Source organism: Onychostoma macrolepis, chromosome 07, assembly GCF_012432095.1.
Source record: "Onychostoma macrolepis isolate SWU-2019 chromosome 07, ASM1243209v1, whole genome shotgun sequence".
Lineage (NCBI taxonomy): Eukaryota > Metazoa > Chordata > Actinopteri > Cypriniformes > Cyprinidae > Onychostoma > Onychostoma macrolepis.
In genome coordinates this window covers 43,189,216-43,207,381 of record NC_081161.1, presented here as the reverse complement: position 1 = coordinate 43,207,381, position 18,166 = coordinate 43,189,216, and the positions used below count along the sequence as shown (strand labels likewise).

Here is an 18,166-nt window from a genome sequence, read left to right as displayed (position 1 = left end):
TAACAATGTAAAATGTATAACCAATAAATAAACTATAAGATAACTATAAGATTTTTTTTCACACAGTTTACTCTATGATCTAAGGAGCTGTTGTTAGAAAGACCGCCACCTTGAGGCATAACATGACAAACGCATCCCATAATAAAACCATTTGCCCAGGCGAGAAGCTAAATATTTCTCGTGAATATCATAATACAAGTGCACGTTTCATGGTTAAACTTTAACTTAACTTAAAGATTAAGATATATGTAAAAAAAAAAAAATAGATATATAAAATAATTATTTCAGCTAGTTAACGTTACCAAGGAAACTTTTTTTTTCTGTTTAATTCAGTTTACCTTGATGTACCAAATTAAAGCTAAAACTGATAGCCTAATAATAAAATTATATATATATATATATATATATATATATATATATATATATATATAATATAAAAACATATATATGAAAAACTAATACAAATGATAAAATCACACAACAAAATTACTAAAACTTTAAATAAAATAAAAATGAAAATGGAAAATCTAGAAATAAAATAAAATAAAACAAATAATGGAGCAAACGCAGAACGTTCCCTTAACGTTTCCATATATTTACCGATTGGTTATTTTTGGGTGTGGGAAACATTTAGTGTAGAACCTTCCCAGAACGTTGCAGGATTTTTTTTTTTCTTCATGACCCCAATGATATTTTTTATTTTTCATTTTTATAACCCAAAACTAACCTTCTCAGAACTTTATGGGAACAAAAACGGTTAGTTATTTCAATGATGTTTCATTCGACCGTGAATTTAAAAAGTTGCAGACACTTACAGTCAATTTAGCGTCGCATTTTTAAGTATTAAGCACAAAAAAATGTTGACGTGTAATATAAAACTTTTTTGTGTGTAGTGTACTAAGATCGCGTCCTAGCTCGTGCACACTGTGAGACGTAATGAACAACAAGGAAGTGCGTGGCGTTCCCGTGATCCTTTGCGCCTGAACGCGTTTGTTCCGTAGAGCTTCAACATGGCTAGCGACGGGCCGCCGGGCGCTGATTCAAATACAGATATTAACTCATGGAGTCACGGCGAGCTGCAGGCCAAACTGGCCGAGTTTGGAGCACCTAACATGGGTGAGATGAAAGCGTTTGAATACGAGCTCTGTGGCGGAGTTTGGCTCAGTTTTTCTCTCACTAGCTAGCGTTAGCCGGTTAGCCTGTTATGTCCCTGTCTGCTGCTCAGGCCTTTACTGCACTAAACTCCGCGCTTAAGTGTGTTGCACATGTAAATATGTCTTATGGGAAGCTGTATTAACATTTATTCAGGTGATTAAAACACGTGCGACTGTGAATGACATAAGCTAAGCGCTCGTGAGCGCAGTGTGAATGTTTGTATGTTATACAACTGAAAACTCATTTAAATGCAGCACGTTTACTCGCACATACTCGTTTCATGTTTAATTCAGTCCGGTGTCGTTTACAATATGTGACCCTCAACCACAAAACTGAGAAAAACAAAATTGAGATTTATACATCATCTGAAAGCTGAATAAATAAGTAATGTAACGTTATAGTTTGTTAGGACAATATTTGGCTGGGATACAACTATTTGAAAATCTAGAATCTGAGGGTGCAAAAAAAATCAAAATGTTGAGAAAATCGCCTTTAAAGTTGTCCAAATGAAGTTCTTAGCAATGCATATTACTAATCAAAAATTAAGTTTTGATATTTACGGTAGGAAGTTTACTAAATATCTTCATGGAACATGATCTTTATTTAATATCTTAATGATGATTAAGCATAAAAGAAAAATCGATCATTTTGACCCATACAATGTATTGTTGGCTATTACTACAAACATACCCGTGCAACTTATGACTGGCTTTGTGCTCCAGGGTCACACATCTCTTTGTGTTTTCTGTTCTTCAGGACCCAGAGAGGAGCTCATAGACAGACTGAAATCTTTTGCACAGGTAAGTTATGCAGGCTTTTTAATTGCAAATCTGCTCATAAGATGGATTTCTTTGTCTGAGCATAACATTTATTTCATCTGCAGTCTGGGATGATCTTAACTAAGCCAAACATGCAAGGAGGAGATGACAAGGTCATGACCACTACGGTACTGTTATGTTTTGTTTATTCCCTCTCTGTCTTTGTGTTTCAATTAGTTGTGTTTGCAAAGGCAAGTATCTCTGTATTTGAGAGTGTGTTGTGTGTCTCAGATGCCAGGTCTGCCGCCCATGCCCCCGATGCCCTCTATGCCGCTGCCGCCAGGCATGAACATGATGCAGGCCATGAACATGATGGGCGGCCCTCCACCCATCCACATGGGCATGGAGCCGCCCGGCATGATGCAGCACGACGACAGAGCGGCGCAGGTGAGAGACACACAACTCTGTGTGTAAAACCTTACATTTCACTGTGATGCATGACTTTACTGTCAAGTTCCACTTCTGTTGCTCAGTAACTACTATCAAAGAGTCCTATTCATTTTTGCAATGCATTCTGAGCATGACCGATCAAAGATTTGCACGATTTCATCTTTTTCATCATCAATCAACACAAACACACACGTTTAGCTTTTTTTTTTTAAGTTTAGAACTAAAAAGCAATGCTAAACAGGTTAAATGGTGAACCACAATTAGGAGTTTATTGAAATGAAGGTTTGACTTGGGTCACAGGCTGTTGTTTACAGCTGTATGTGTGTGTTTAGGGTGATTCGCGTGTGATGGATGAGCAGATGAAGGAGCAGGAACTCCTAGAGCAGCAGAAACGGGTGAGAAAATACTTATTCTTATTGCAGTTTTCAACCATGCTGCTAAATTCAGAAGGATTTGTGTCATATCGCACAAGCAATTTCAGTTGTATGATTGTGAATTATTAATGCACTACTGTTCAAATTTTTGGTGTCAGTAGGCTTATTTTAAGAATTTAGTAGTTTTATTCAGCAAGGTCACATTAAATTGATCAAAAATGAAAGTGACAGTTAAGACAATTATAATAATGTAACATTATAAATATTACAATGTGTTTGAACTTTCTATTCATCAAAGAATCCTGATTAAAAATGGCACAATTTTCTAGGATTGCAAAAAGGTGGAAAGTTTCCAAAATTTCTGGAATGTTTACTGGAAACTTTCCACCTTTTTGCAACCCTAGAAAATTGTGATACATTTTTAATCAGGATTCTTTTTTAATCTTCCAGGAATTTTTGGAAAGTTTCTGGAAATTTACTGGAAATTTTCCAAAATGTTTCAAATCAGCATATTAGAATGATTTCTGAAGGATCATGTGACACTGAAGACTGGAGTAATGATGCTAAAAATTCAGTTTTACATCACAGGAATAAATTACATTTTGAAATGTATTCACACAAGAAAATAGTTGTTCTGAATTATAATATTTTGCAGTATTGCTGTTAAAATCCTGTGTGTCACTTATAGTTTTTTCTTGGTGTGAATTGACTTGAATTATTCTGAAACAAGGTTTGATGGTCTTGCAGTGAATGTTTGTCTTTCTCTCAGGCTGCTGTGCTTCTGGAACATGAGAGGCAGCAGGAACTGGCTAAAATTCAGCAGGGGGCGCCACCAGGCACCAGAGGACCTGAACTGGGACCACGACCCAACCTCCTGCCCCCCATCCCACCTCTCAGAGGTCAGCGCCCCTCAGCCTTCATGCTGCAGAAATATGGTGAAACACCGATTCACCAGGATGTTTGTTTTCTTTAACAGCTCTGAATTTATGCATTGACACCGATTTTATGTTAACCTAATACGATATTGTGCTGATTGGATGCCCTTTGTTTTTATTTTACTAAGAATATATAATAAGCAAGACACTACAGGCAAACACATTTTTTTTCATGCACTTATTAGTTTTGAGATTTTTGGACACATTTGGCTTTTCATAACATGTTTCAGGCTAGTGGAAAGAAAACGTTCAATATACCCATTTTAGTTTATATTTTAGTACACTGTGCCTGTAGATTTTATTCATAGCACTTGTTTTTAAAGGCTGTTTTCTCAAAATGAATGATTCAGAGATCAGATTTATTTTCTGGAAATGTATGCAACTGAGTGCATATTTACTTACAGAATGCCTCAATTGTATATTTAACCATAACATTTCAGAAAACTTGTAACGCTAAAAAAAAGTTTGCAATGTATTCTATCAACATGGGGAGTATGGTGGATATCTGTTAATTATTTTTCATACATTATTTTTTACTAAATTCACCTTATCTGTCTTGCCTTTCGCCAACCAGACTAGATTGAGATGAGTGCAGCCTGCAAATCTGTTACTGATAAGGGTGTTTTTACTTTGAACATGATTTCTGTCCTGCTGTAGTTGGGACTCCGAGTGGCCCCGCCCCTCCAGGTGTTTCTGTGGTGCTCCAATCTGCCAATCAACGACAGAAAGTCCCGCCCCCTCCGGGAGAAGACACCAGAGAGGTGCGAGACCCTGAACGCCTGAATGCATGATCGGTTTGACATATGAACTCAGTCTCTGTGCTAATCTTGACTTGTTTGATTGGCGTTCAGTCGTGGCAGGGTGAGGATGTTGGCATCGGGCCGAAGATTCCTCAGGCTCTGGAGAAGATCCTGCAGCTGAAGGAAATGAGGCAGGAGCAGCTCAGCATCGCCCCTACAGGTCACTATGAGCAACACTATGACTGCCAATTCACAGGGTTTATTTCATGCTTAAACGCCCCCTTAATGTCGATAATGATCATATTTATGAGATGAGAGCACTTGAGCACATCAAGTCTAATTATCAGTGGGAGAAACACTGAGTTTACTTTTGAGACTCCAGTTTGTGAGCTGAGGGTGTGAGAATTAATGAAATCATAGTGAAATTTGTGCTGGTTATAATTAAGCTTGTTTTTTTACAGTTTAGCTTGTGCAAATTTTTTTAATGACTAATGCATATGTCTGCCTTATCTCTTGCACTATAGAATATATCAAATTATAGAAAAGTTTATTTGTTGTATCAAAACATGAATTGTCTTTTGATAGAGAAAGAGTGCTTGCATTCAAACAATGTAGAAATAATCATTTCTGTTGCTGGTTTTATCCACAGAGGAAGATGATGACGATGAGACCGGCGATATGGATATGAATAATTCCTCCCGTGGATTCTCGGATGAGGACGATGAAAGTGGTCTTTCTAAAAAAGATGTAGGTATCCTCACGGTGTTTAGCAGCATTTGCAGGGCTCTCATTAATCTAACTTGCTGTTCTGCAAACTCTTACTGAATCTCTCCTCGGTTACTTACAGAAAAACCGCAAGCGCAGGAACAGGAAGAAGAAGAATAAAAAGAAGAGGCAGCAGGAGGAAAAGGAGCAGGAGGAGGAGAAAAAGAAAGAGGAGAGCCGTGACAAGGAGCCCGAGGTGGAGATCGAGTACGTGACGGAGGAGCCTGCGATCTACGACCCAAACTACATCATCTTCAAGAGGATCTTTGAGGCATTCAAGGTCAGAAAATGCTACATTTCTTGATGTTTTGAGATGAGTACTTTAACTTTCAGAGCGCAAAATATCCTAAACTCCAAAAATAATTTTTTTTTTTAATTAAACTGCAAAACTTTGTGTTTGATATGAGAAAGTATAAAGAATGTTTGGTGTTTCATTTAGAACTTTATGATCTGCTGCATAATTCATGCTCATCCATCACAGTTTGACATCCATCCTGCTTCATTCACCTAGACTGATATTTTAAAGACTGAAAATAACTCTCATATTTTGATGGATGTGGCACTCAATGGCTTTCTATCACAGCTGACAGATGATGTGAAAAAGGAGAAGGAAAAGGAGCCAGAGAAGCCTGAAAAGCCAGAAATCCTTTCATTTAAGAAGAAGGGGTTCGAGCTGGAGAAGAAAGACAGTGATGACAGCGACGATGTGAGTTGAAGGCCACTTACAGATCTTGTGGTTTCCTGAAGATATTCTGGTCTAACCCCCGTCCATTTCCTGTTTGACAGGAAGCCAAAAAGGACATGCCCAAGTTGTCCAAAAAGAAACTGAGGAGGATGAACAGGCTGACGGTGGCAGAGCTCAAACAGGTAACAAATGTGCCATTTCTGTTTATTTTCTCTTCATTTGATCAAAATTACTCCTAAAACCACCTCTGAGTTCAGTACCTTTAGATTAAAATGTAGATTAAATGATGAGGAAAAACAAGGCCTTTTTAAAAATATCTTTTAACTGTAAATAGTTAAATGAATAAAAATTTGCTCAGGTCATTCAAGATATAGAGTTTTTCTTCCTGGGAACAGGTTTGGAGAAATGTAGCATTACATCACTTGCTCAGCAATGGATGATCTGTAGTGAATGGGTGCCGTCAGAATGAGAGTCCAAACAGCTGATAAACACATCACAATAATACACAAGTAATCTACACCACTCCAGTACATCAGTTAATATCTTGTGAAATGAGAAGCTGCATGTTTGTAAGAAACAAATCCATCATTAAGATATTTTTAATTTCAATCTGTTGCTTCCATTGAGTCCATAATCCATAACGCATAATGCTAATCCAGTGAAAGTCATCTCGTGTGAATCAGGAGAGACACCTGCACAGATCAAACAACATTTACAAGACAAAACGGCTCTAAACAAATGTGTGGGTTGTTTTTGATGTGAGAGGAAAACAGGGCATTATAATGCATTATTGATTTATGTTATGGATATTTTGATCAGAAGTTACAGTTTAAAGGTGCTGTATGTAGGATTTTGACTCTACTAAAGCATAAAAATACCATAATATGTTTGCAGATATTTAAGAATCGTGCTAAATTAACATACTTGTTCATCTGAAAAACAATTCTACAGTCAGTTATTCTCCTTTGAAAATGTGTATTCCAGCCCTGAATGTCTGTGTTTGTTATTGTTTGTGAAACCCGCCCGCTGCCAGTTTACCCAATTGTATTTTGGCACCCCGGGTTGCCAGTTGGCGGAAAACACAGCGTACTTAATTTCAATCATCGGCATGTGCGCTCCTTCCTGTTGGTGTCGTTAATCTGGCAACCTGTGTGCATCAAGTCTGAGGAGGAGGGGCCGGGTGAAAAAAAAATGTCTCCATTATTTTAAATTTGGACTGCAATACCTAGTTCAACCGCTAGGTGTCAATACTACATACTGCACCTTTAAAGTTAAATATGGATTTGTTTCTTACAAACACACAGCGTTTTGCTTCATAAGACATTAACTGATGGACTGGAGTGGTGTGGATGATTGTGATGTTTTTATCAGCTGTTTTGACTCTCATTCTGACGGCACCCATTCACTGCAGAGCATCCATTGGTGAACAACTGATGTAATGCTACATCTTTCCAAATCTGTTCTGATTAAGAAACAAACACTAAAGTTTTATCAGCAAACTATGGGTGATCTAATCCTTTAATATGAAATGTGTAACAATGAAGCCGTCTATATCATCATTACATTTAAAAATTTTACTTAGCATTCAAATAACATGTTCAAGTCATTTCAGGGTGGCAAACAATTGCTATTTTCAGAACTAATGTCAGGTAAAATTGAATGATCACGGTTCATAATGTTTGTCGTCCTCTGTCTGTCAGCTTGTTGCTCGTCCTGATGTGGTGGAGATGCACGATGTGACGGCGCAGGAGCCCAAGCTGCTGGTTCACCTGAAGGCCACCAGGAACACGGTGCCTGTGCCACGTCACTGGTGCTTCAAGAGGAAGTACCTGCAGGGCAAGAGAGGCATAGAGAAACCTCCGTTTGAGCTGCCTGAGTTCATCAAGAGAACCGGCATTCAGGAGATGAGAGAAGCCCTGCAGGAGAAGGTGCAATCTGGGTTCATTTACATACACTAACTAAAATATGAAGCAACACTGATGATAATCAATCAAAAATGTTTCTCGAGCAGCAAATCAGCATATTAGAATGATTTATGAAGGATCATTTGACACTGAAGACTGCAGTAATGATGCTAAAAATTCAGCTTTGATCACAGGAATAAATTACATTTTAAAATGTATTCAGACAGGGGGAAAAGTTATGTTAAATTGCTATAATATTTCACAATATTACTGTTTTTACTGTATTTTTGATTAAATGCAGCAATAATATGCATATTTACTGCTTAAAGGGTTAGTTCACCTAAAAATGAAAATTCTGTCATTAATTACTCACCCTCATGTCGTTCCAAACCCATAAGACCTTCGTTCATCTTCGGAACACAAATTAAGATATTTTTGATGAAATCTGAGAGCTCTCTGACCCTCGATAGAGAGCAACACAACTGCAATATTCCCAGGCCCAGAAACGTAGTAAGGGGTGAACTAAGCCTTTAATATAATTGCATAATGCATATGCATTAATGATACTTATTCATACAGTTATGTTACTCTTGGCACATTCTGTTCCTGAACAAGGTCATAAAAAAGTATGACTTTTTCTGTTTTATATTTAACGATATAGTTAGTTTAAAAAAATGTGTAGGCATGGGCCGGTATGAGATTCTGACGGTATGATAACCTTAGATAAAAATATCACGGTATTGCGATTACAGCTCTAAAATATGTTATTTTTAAATGTCTGGGTGAAAAACAACGTTTTTTCCACTGAACACAATACATTTTATTTTTAAGAAACATATAGAACATTTAGGAATGGTAAACATGTCAGGCTAAATAATTAATATAAATAATTGAATTCTTGTTAATTAAATTACGTGCAGTCACTTTAAGTGAGCCTAAACCTACAGCTCAACAATAATCAGAACATAAATAAATTATTTTCTGTAAAAAAAAATAATCCTTCTAAATGAAATTTTTTTTAAATGCAGTCACTTAACCTAAACCTATAGCTCAATAATCAAAAACATAAATCAAAACAATTTCTGTAAAAAATCAAAAATGCAGTCATTAAACCTGCAGCTCAACAAGGTTTTTGGAGACATGCTCACTTTCTACACATTCATCTTTCAGTCCAAGTTATGAGCGGTGAGGTACAAAGATGTGTGCACATACACATCAGGAGAGTGCGCGATTGTGTCTCTCTCTCTCACGCACACACACACACACACACACACACGGTCTCTCTCCGTATAACACTCAAACAGTGGCAAAGACACCTGAGCCAGCAGTTTTGTTTCTTTTTTAAATGACGTGATTTTGAACAGATGTAAACAATGGCAGGAGGCTTAAAATTATAGACGTGATACCAGCTAAATTTATTGTACTAAATCGCAGAAACGTAGTCTGCTATTCCCCGCTCTGTGAAGTAACGTGAGGGAGGAAACTAGTTGACGTTAGCTAGTTAATTAGGTATGTTATCTGCCTCGGTAGCAAGCAAAATAGTATTTATTTCAACACTGAAACAACCGGCGAATGGGTCTCTGTCTTGATTGAGGGTGAAAGAGGGAGAAATGAAGACGACACAGATATATCGTTTGTGTACGACCTGGAAGTATTTATTTGGCGATCAGCGCCAAAACGGCATCTGTACGGAACATCAACGTTACCCGAGAAATTCCCATACGGCAGACTTCGCCTTTTTCGACGGGGGAAAAAGTTCCAGGGATTCACCTCATTTGGCCATCATCCTACACACAGGTGACTCTCACTGACCGCTGTCCGGAGGGGGAGGAGTCGTGTGACTCGTTACGCTCTTCACTGCTCACAACTGAGGGAGTCCTGCACTTTCCATCTTTGACGACACGTAAAAAAACTCTGCATACCGCAGGAACGGTATAACGGGAAATTTGAGTGGTTTTGAAACCGTGAATTTTCCAAACCGCGGTATACCTTGAAACCGGTTATCGTCCCATGCCTATTGCAGACAATGAAATTCAAACTTGCGGGGAGCAGCACAGTGTTTCGTTTCTGTCTGTAAACGTGATGCTTGAGCTCATGAGGCCTTCAGAGCTCATGTTCTTACACCGTTTTCATAAGAGACTGCGCTTGAGTGACGTTTTTAATATTGTGAATCGGGTTAATTTAAACATTAACGTTCTGGGTTGATGTATTTCCCGCTGCTGTCAGCTTTATTGACATCTCTGTATTCCTGTAGGAAGACGCCAAAACCATGAAGACCAAAATGAGAGAGAAGGTTCGGCCCAAGATGGGAAAGATCGACATCGACTACCAGAAGCTGCACGATGCCTTCTTCAAATGGCAGATCAAACCGAAGCTCACGATACACGGTGACCTGTATTATGAGGTGCGCTTGCGTTAGCTGATGTTTATGTCAGTTATGATGGCGCTTCGTGGAGCATGATTAACTCTAGTCTGGTGGTTGTGTGTCAGGGTAAAGAGTTCGAAACGCGGCTGAAGGAGAAGAAACCAGGCGATCTGTCCGGTGAACTGCGAATCGCTCTCGGGATGCCCACAGGACCTGTGAGTGCTTCATCCTGCTCTGCTTTACACAACAAAGCATTTCCTTTTTGCACAAAGCAACTGTTGTTTTTGTTCTGTGAAAGTGCAGGAGAGCTGTTCAGACGCTTATGTCATTCTTTGTGTAATTTTAGCTGTGCTTTTAAAATGTTTGTCTCCACAGAACTCTCATAAAGTTCCTCCGCCGTGGCTGATCGCCATGCAGAGATACGGACCTCCACCCTCGTATCCAAACCTGAAGATCCCCGGCCTCAACGCCCCCATCCCTGAGGTCAGACACACACTCAAACACAGACGGGAAAAAAAGTATTGAGAAATGCTACTTTTATGAGCAACACTTTGCGTGATTGCTCTTATCATTGGAAAACTAACTTCAATTTAATTTACGCTTTTGTGCATTTTTATTTTATAAAGTACAAAGATTGCATGTGTGTATGATGAATAATTTTATTTATGATCACAATTTCTGCTTCTCTCAATTAAGCATAATTGTCTGCAATATTTGCCCACTTTCATAGTTGCAGTTGCCAGAATAGTTAAATCAGAGAGATGTTTCATAAATTGATGCATTTTCTGCTCTATAATACATTTTATTACAAGGTAATAATATATATTGGCCTACTGTATATATGTTTGTATATGAGTATGTTTACGTTGCTTATGCTTAGTTTTAGATTCTGAAATTGTGTGATTATAGTGTGTGTGTGTGTGTGTATGTATGTATATATATATGTATATATATATATATATATATATATATATATATATATATATTTATATATATATATATATTTATTTATTTATTTATTTTTCTTAAAATTGCTAAATATATATGTATTCAAATCATTTTAATATTACTGTTTAACATTAATATTGTATATTTTGTTTATTTGTGCATTTCTTTGGCTAGAAATGACTCTTTGTGAGTGTGATCTCAACAAAATGATCATTTTAAAGTTCATTAGTCAAAGTGACAAACCATGTAGTTTGTCTGCAATATGCAATTAGAATTTTTCACAGTTAATACTTCCAGCAGTGACTTTTGGCTGTAATCAGGTATAAAGTAACGTGTAACACCAATCTAATGATCTAACAAATCTAACAAAAGTGCATCAGTCTCCATTAGAGGATCTGACTTACAAGACATTCATTAAAACTGTTCTAGAGTGCAAAGCTCATTAGTGTAGTGGTCATATAAAGCAGTGATATCTTGCTAATTAGGTGTGTCTCTCTCTTTCAGGGCTGTTCGTTTGGGTATCATGCGGGCGGTTGGGGTAAACCTCCTGTGGACGAGACGGGCAGACCGCTGTATGGAGACGTGTTTGGAACCAACGCCATAGACTTCCATGTGAGCAAACTACCAAATCACGTCCTGAATATACAGTCATATTTAAATACTAGATACTGCAGCCTCTGAGAAGCAAACGTGCCTTACTGCTTTTACTAAACTGGTGTTCTTAATATTACACAATATTAAGTGTAATTTTAGTCAAATTCATTGTGAGGAGATAGAACTGCAAATTTCCTATTTATATTACGTCTTCTCATTCCTGCAGTGTTTGATTCTGTTGTTTGGTTTGCCTGATAATGTTGACAGGCCAAAGCAGAGGAGGAGGAAGTAGATCGAGCCACGTGGGGCGAGCTGGAGGCGTCTGATGAAGAGTCATCTGAGGAAGAGGAGGAGGAGGAGAGCGAGGAGGAGAAACCAGATGAAACGGGCTTCTTCACACCTGCAGACAGGTGCTGTTTATCTCAGGGTCTGTCTCTGATTGGCTCGCGTGTGTTTGAGACATGAGGGCTCACAGATGTCTGTTCTCTCATTGTTTTGACAGCGGGTTGATCACTCCGGGCGGCTTCTCCTCCGTTCCTGCCGGCATGGAGACTCCAGAGCTCATCGAGCTCAGGAAGAAGAAGATCGAAGAGGCCATGGACGGGTGAGTGTCTGTGAGCAAATACAAGTTTATGTGAGGAGCAGAGCCAAATTTAAGACCCTATTCACTAATCATCTGCTCATGAAATAAATTTTTTAACTTTTAGATAAAATGTGAAAGTTAGCATTTTTATATATCATATTTGATGCATCAGGCCTTTATGGCTCATACAGCGATATATTGAGAATATGGAGCTCATGTTTGGAGGGGAAAAAAATATGCAAATTGGTGCAGATGCTGTTATTTAAATGATATTAATGCTTAGTTTTATAAACAAAGCTGTGGTTTCAAAACATATAATGGAGTGCAATACAATGATCGAGAGATGAACAAATAAATGTTCCACAAAAGCCTCAAGATCATATTTGATACTCACTGGGGGAAAAAAATAGAAAAAAGATGGATAATCAAGTAAACCTAAGTTGATTCAGTCCAGCAAGTTCATCTTGAAATATTGCGAAAAGTATAGTTATTTTTGCATTTACTTTATGAAAATCTGTAAAGATTTCACATTGTGAAGGACGAGCTGAAGATGAACATTTACACTAAAAGGCCTTTTACTTGATTAAAAAAGTCTAAACTATCAATCAGATCACAGAGGGCATGTAGCAGATTGTGCAACAGGTTTTCAGCAAATTTTTGATCATTTAGAGACTTAATTCATGTATCAAGTATGATAGAGTAGGCTTTATAGGGTTAATTAGTCCAGCAGTACATTGTGACTCATTGTGTTTATACTCTTTGTGAGTGCGCTGACAGGCCTCATACGGCAATGCTGGCTTGATTATTCCTCTAGTGTTGCAGAAGCCACATTGTGAGAACCAGTGACATTTGTGCCTAATGTGTGTTATAGCGGTTAGAAATGTGGGCTGTTAACCATCAGGCTGTAGGTTTGAGCTCTGCAAGGTGATGTTTGGTGAGCTATCAGGATCGTTCCTCGAGCACTTAAGATGAAAGCGTCTGATAAATCGCTGCTTATGTAACTCCTGTTTGTGTGTGTTTTCAGAAATGAGACGCCTCAGCTGTTCACGGTGCTGCCGGAGAGGAGGACGGGACCGGTCGGGGCCGCTATGATGGCATCCACACACATCTACGACATGACTGCGGTACGGCTGTGTGTTGCATAGGGCTGTTCAGTTTCTCAGATCAGTTTTGGTTTGATAAATTCTTGGTACAGGACCTAAACGCACGCTTTCATTTTAACATCCATATACATTTAAATTAAAAATCCTAGTTGATTTAAAACAATGCACTTGTTATGCATTAGGGATGGATTTAATGAATCAATATCAGTTCCAGTCCAGTTTCAAATCACATTTTATCCACTTTTAGCACCTGTCATCCAATAATCGCAGTAAGATGACATGATACTTTTGATTTGAAACAAAGTCTCATCTTTCAAATTCTATCGATTATACCACAAAATACAAATGATACATATGGTTTTGACCGTCTTTAATGTGGCATGAAGGATTGCTATAGCACGTCAGTTCAAGTGGCACGTGGAACGATTATCTCTTCATCTTTACTGCTAGTTATTGCATGAAATAAACATGAGTGAACATCAGGTGTTGAAACAAAACTTAATGTTTCATAATTGCTCAATCAATGTTTCAGCCGCATAAAGACGTCAAAAAAAACAGCTTGTGAACAATGTCACTTAACATTTTCCTCAGAAAATCAGTCTATAAACTCATTTACTAGAATAGAAAAAAAAAAACTCGGATAATTTTTATAAATATTTATATTACATTCATTATATTCACTTAACCTGTCAGCGAGTCTTCATTATTTCATGTATATTTGAATAAATCTGTCATGAAAACTATGACAGCCAACATTTAAATGTTTATATTTAAATAAGGAATTTGAGTAGAAACGTCATTATATCATTAAAAAGTAGATAAAAGCTGCATTGCATGCAATATAAATGCATTTATATTTTATATAATTTAAATACTTTTTTTTTTTTTAAATCTGAGGGTCGATTATAGCTAAAAAAAAAAAAAAAAGCAAACTGAGTTAATTGTAACCCTTAATATTGTAGCAATGTACCACCTGACATGCTTCCTTGTATAGTTTACAGCATTAGTTGAGAGAAAATCTTGACACAACCGGATACACATCTAAATGAATCCATATCAAATCAGACTTTAATCGAATCATGAAATCTTTCAATATCCAGCCCTGTTATGCATCATCTTCCCATTTATATATTCAAAAACAAAACCAGATGCATTAATAAACTAGAGATGAACCGGTGCAGAAATGCATATTGGTTTGTGTGTTTAGAGTAATCCTTTAACCTCACAGCCAGACAGCATCCGCCTCGTTCTCTGTGTCTGGTTGATTTCAGTGATAGATGGCAGATGACCTTTGCGGGAGCACTGACTTCACATCTCCATTAGATCTCTCACAGCCATCACATGCAAATCACTCCATCCATATGGCACTCATTTGCATTTAAAATGACAGTGAGAGATAAACGAGCACCAGCTGGGTGGTGGAAATGTCAACTATATACCGTTTATATCACCGCAGATTTGTTTGTGCAGTCGAAACCAGTGGACAAATGTTTGTCTCATGTTTACTTGCTGATTCCCCTCTGATTGTTTGGTCCATGTAGACGGTGACGAGCCGTAAGGTGGGCGGAGTCTCGGGGCTGGGCGGAGACTCTCAGGGGGTGGAGGTGGCTCTGGCACCCGAGGAGCTGGAGCTGGACCCCATGGCCATGACGCAGAAGTACGAGGAGCACGTCAGAGAGCAGCAGGTGGAGAAAGAGGATTTCAGCGACATGGTGGCCGAACACGCCGCCAAACAGAAGGTGAGTTCCAAAATGCATCAGCCAATCATAAACCTTCTGATCATATCTCGGCAAAAACAAAGAAACAGGAAGTTATATCTTGAGTTAGTGCATTAATTTAAGCTTATTTTTAAGGTCAATTTGCATTTTATCCTCCACATTTCCATTATTGTTTTGCATAATGGATGTCTTATGAGCTTTGTTCATAATTCTCGTTAAACAGCTTAAAAAAACATTCATTAATATGACATTCCTTATGGTGTTCCTTATTTGTTAGTTGCTGTGGACAAAAGCATCTGCAAAATGAAGACATATAAACAAAATCAGCCAATTAAATGATCATTCTGCTATGATGTACCTTTTATTTCACTTTTATACTTTTTTGTATAATTTTATTCATTTATTTTTTTATATTCCAAATATATTTTTACTTTATGCAGTTCATTTTAGCATATGCACAATTGATTGTATACACACTTTGTAAACAATTTATAAATATATTCTTATAATACACAATTATACAATTACTTTAATTTTTATAATAGTTTATTTAATATATTTGTACATAAGTAATCAGACATTTTTTATAATTGTTTTTTTCTTTCTTTATTTTTTGTCATCACAATGTTGCTTAATTGCCATGAAAATCGCTACATTCTATAACTCTAAACAGGTTTTCTCGTCTTCACACCAAATTTTTCTAACTTTTGATTTAAGCTAAATATGACCCCTACATATTTTTGAAATGCTTTGCAAAAGATGCTATAATAAAATGTTTTTGAAAAAATCACCATATTAATTTCTGCACTGAAGTCAAGCCAGTTTAAATGTCTCTGAGAAACTAAGGTGTTTTGTGTATAATCTTTGTAAATGGTTAGTGTGTTTTTACCAGTGTTTCCTGAAATATTGTTCTTCTGTGTCTTCCTTGCAGCAAAAGAAGCGCAAGGCGCAGCCTCAGGACACGCGCTCTGGAGCGAAGAAATACAAAGAGTTCAAGTTCTAGCCCTGCGGTGAGCTGTGGGACGCCAGCCCTTCTCATCCTTCATTTCTTACTCTTTTAAAACTGCTGATGTTGTGTAGAAGCGCCCTTGTGTTTGTACGTCACATGACAGTGAGGGACATTTTTCATTTATGCTCGATGTTTTTGTAAATAAAATACCAGTCCATGACAAACTGATGTTAGTGTTTTATTTCTTTAATATTTCACCCACTTTTCTTTTTCTTTTCTTTTTTAGGTTTAATCGACTAAGGAATAGTTATAGTAGATTGTTTTTTAGACATGCTCAACTCTAAAATATTGAATTAACAAAAAATGTATCTTTGTGAGTGTTGACTTTGTAACATCCCTATTGATTAACCTTGAACCTCTGTAAAAATTGGTATTTATTTGTAACGCATTTGAGGTTTAATCTTCAGTCTGCAGTGAGCCGCTCAGGCCAGCAGGGGGCAAGTGAGAGTCTCGTCAGGAAGTCTGACCGTCACCTGATGTCTGGGATTTGTTTTGACCTACATAACACTTTCACTGCCTCTTGACCTCAGTCGAGAGCAGACGAACACTCAAACACCGTGTCTCAGACAACAACACACTCGTTTCCTGTCAAACACGCCATCTGAATGAGCTCAAACATGTCTCATTTGTGGGCAAGATCCAATTTGCAACATTCCAGACATCATCCAAACACTGACTTCATTTTAAAGCCTCGAATATCATCTCAGGTCTTCATTTGCTTGGTGATTTCTGATGAGTGAGACATGAGTTTTATTCAGGAAGATGTGCTGGTACTCATTGAAGTGAGTTTTGCACCTTAAACGTCAGTCACATTTCCTTATGGAAACCCATTTCTGCCACAGAAGAACAAATGAAAAAATCACGCCTTGGTAAATCACAATTATGATACAAGTCATCAATATGAGATAAAAATAGGAGTTATGGCGAAATGAATTAAGCTTGAATTGAGATTCAAAGTCAGTTATGACAAATTCTAAATAATGACAAAAAATGAGTTGAAGTCCGTTATGGCATAGAAAGTGAATATAAAACGTAGAAATCTTGACAAATTCAACTACGAGATAGAAAGTCAATTATGAGATACTAAGTCATAATTATGACAAAAAATCTAAATTGTAAGATACTAAGTTATCAGTAGGAGATTAAAAAAAAAAAAAAAAAGAGAAAAGGAATCACTTATGACAGTCAAAAAGGTGAAGTTATGCGTAGTCAATTACAGTATAAAAAGTAGAAATTCTGAAAAAAAAATGAAAAAATAGAAGGTCAGTTATGGCAAAAAGTTAACCTAAAAGTTTTTGAAATTGAACTTAGGCCTATTAGAAAAAAAATATATAATTATGACTCATAATTTCAACTTTTATCTCATAATTTGATTTTTGATTTATGATTTTTTTTTTTACCTCATAATCGACTTCTCTTTTTTTTTTTTTTGTCATAATCATGACTTAAATTTAAATTTTCTTTATTTACTGTTTGTCATAATTTTGACAATTTCAGCTTTTTATCTCATCATTACGACTCATGTCAATAATGCCAATAGCATGCTGAATAATGTCAGAATTATGATTTACCAAAGCATGTTTTTTTTTTTTTTCCTTATATGGCAGAAGTGGGCTTCCATACTTTTCACATAAAAGTTTGACACTCTTTTTGTATTCCTCAACTTTACAAGCACATAAATGCACTTGTGCATGACTAAACTGTAATGCAAACCAGTACATCCAGCGTTTTCAAAGCCAGATTGTAATGACTCAACTAATTAGCGGTTTGATTTAAAACCCACAGGCGTGGGTGCTTACCTTCCGTTTCAATCGCACAACATCATCTCTTAACGAGTACAGCCTAAGGATGCTGACAAAGTCATAAACGCAACACAAGCCCGAGGTTCAGAAACACACACACACACACACGTCTCAGGAGAATCCCAGCTGTGTCATGCGTTGGTCAGCATCAGCTGGTCATATTCTCTCCATCAGACGCCCGCGAGGTGAACGAGCTGATAAATATAGATGTGCTTTCATCACCAGCCGCCTCCGTGGGGTTCCCATTGCTCACCGGACAAATAATATCTGTTTGCCTG

General features: G+C 37.3%; 1 protein-coding gene across 2 annotated transcripts; it reads left to right on the top strand.

The window, feature by feature from the left end:
- The first annotated feature begins 926 nt into the window (after window positions 1-926).
- Window positions 927-16,250, top strand: sf3b2 (splicing factor 3b, subunit 2). Of its 2 annotated transcripts, none has more exons than XM_058783260.1 (22): window positions 927-1,116; window positions 1,912-1,955; window positions 2,039-2,101; window positions 2,205-2,360; window positions 2,696-2,758; window positions 3,507-3,672; window positions 4,330-4,433; window positions 4,524-4,632; window positions 5,062-5,159; window positions 5,260-5,457; window positions 5,761-5,883; window positions 5,964-6,044; window positions 7,563-7,790; window positions 10,021-10,170; window positions 10,257-10,346; window positions 10,507-10,614; window positions 11,584-11,691; window positions 11,941-12,083; window positions 12,176-12,277; window positions 13,281-13,380; window positions 14,901-15,098; window positions 16,009-16,250. In XM_058783260.1, exons 1-22 carry the CDS (start codon window positions 1,011-1,013, stop codon window positions 16,078-16,080), a joined length of 2,610 nt encoding a protein of 869 aa, XP_058639243.1. In that variant the 5' UTR covers window positions 927-1,010; the 3' UTR covers window positions 16,081-16,250. The 2 variants fall into 2 exon arrangements, with proteins under 2 accessions (XP_058639243.1, XP_058639245.1); XM_058783262.1 differs by having other exon boundaries at window positions 928-1,116; window positions 3,507-3,636.
- Window positions 16,251-18,166: the final 1,916 nt, after the last annotated feature.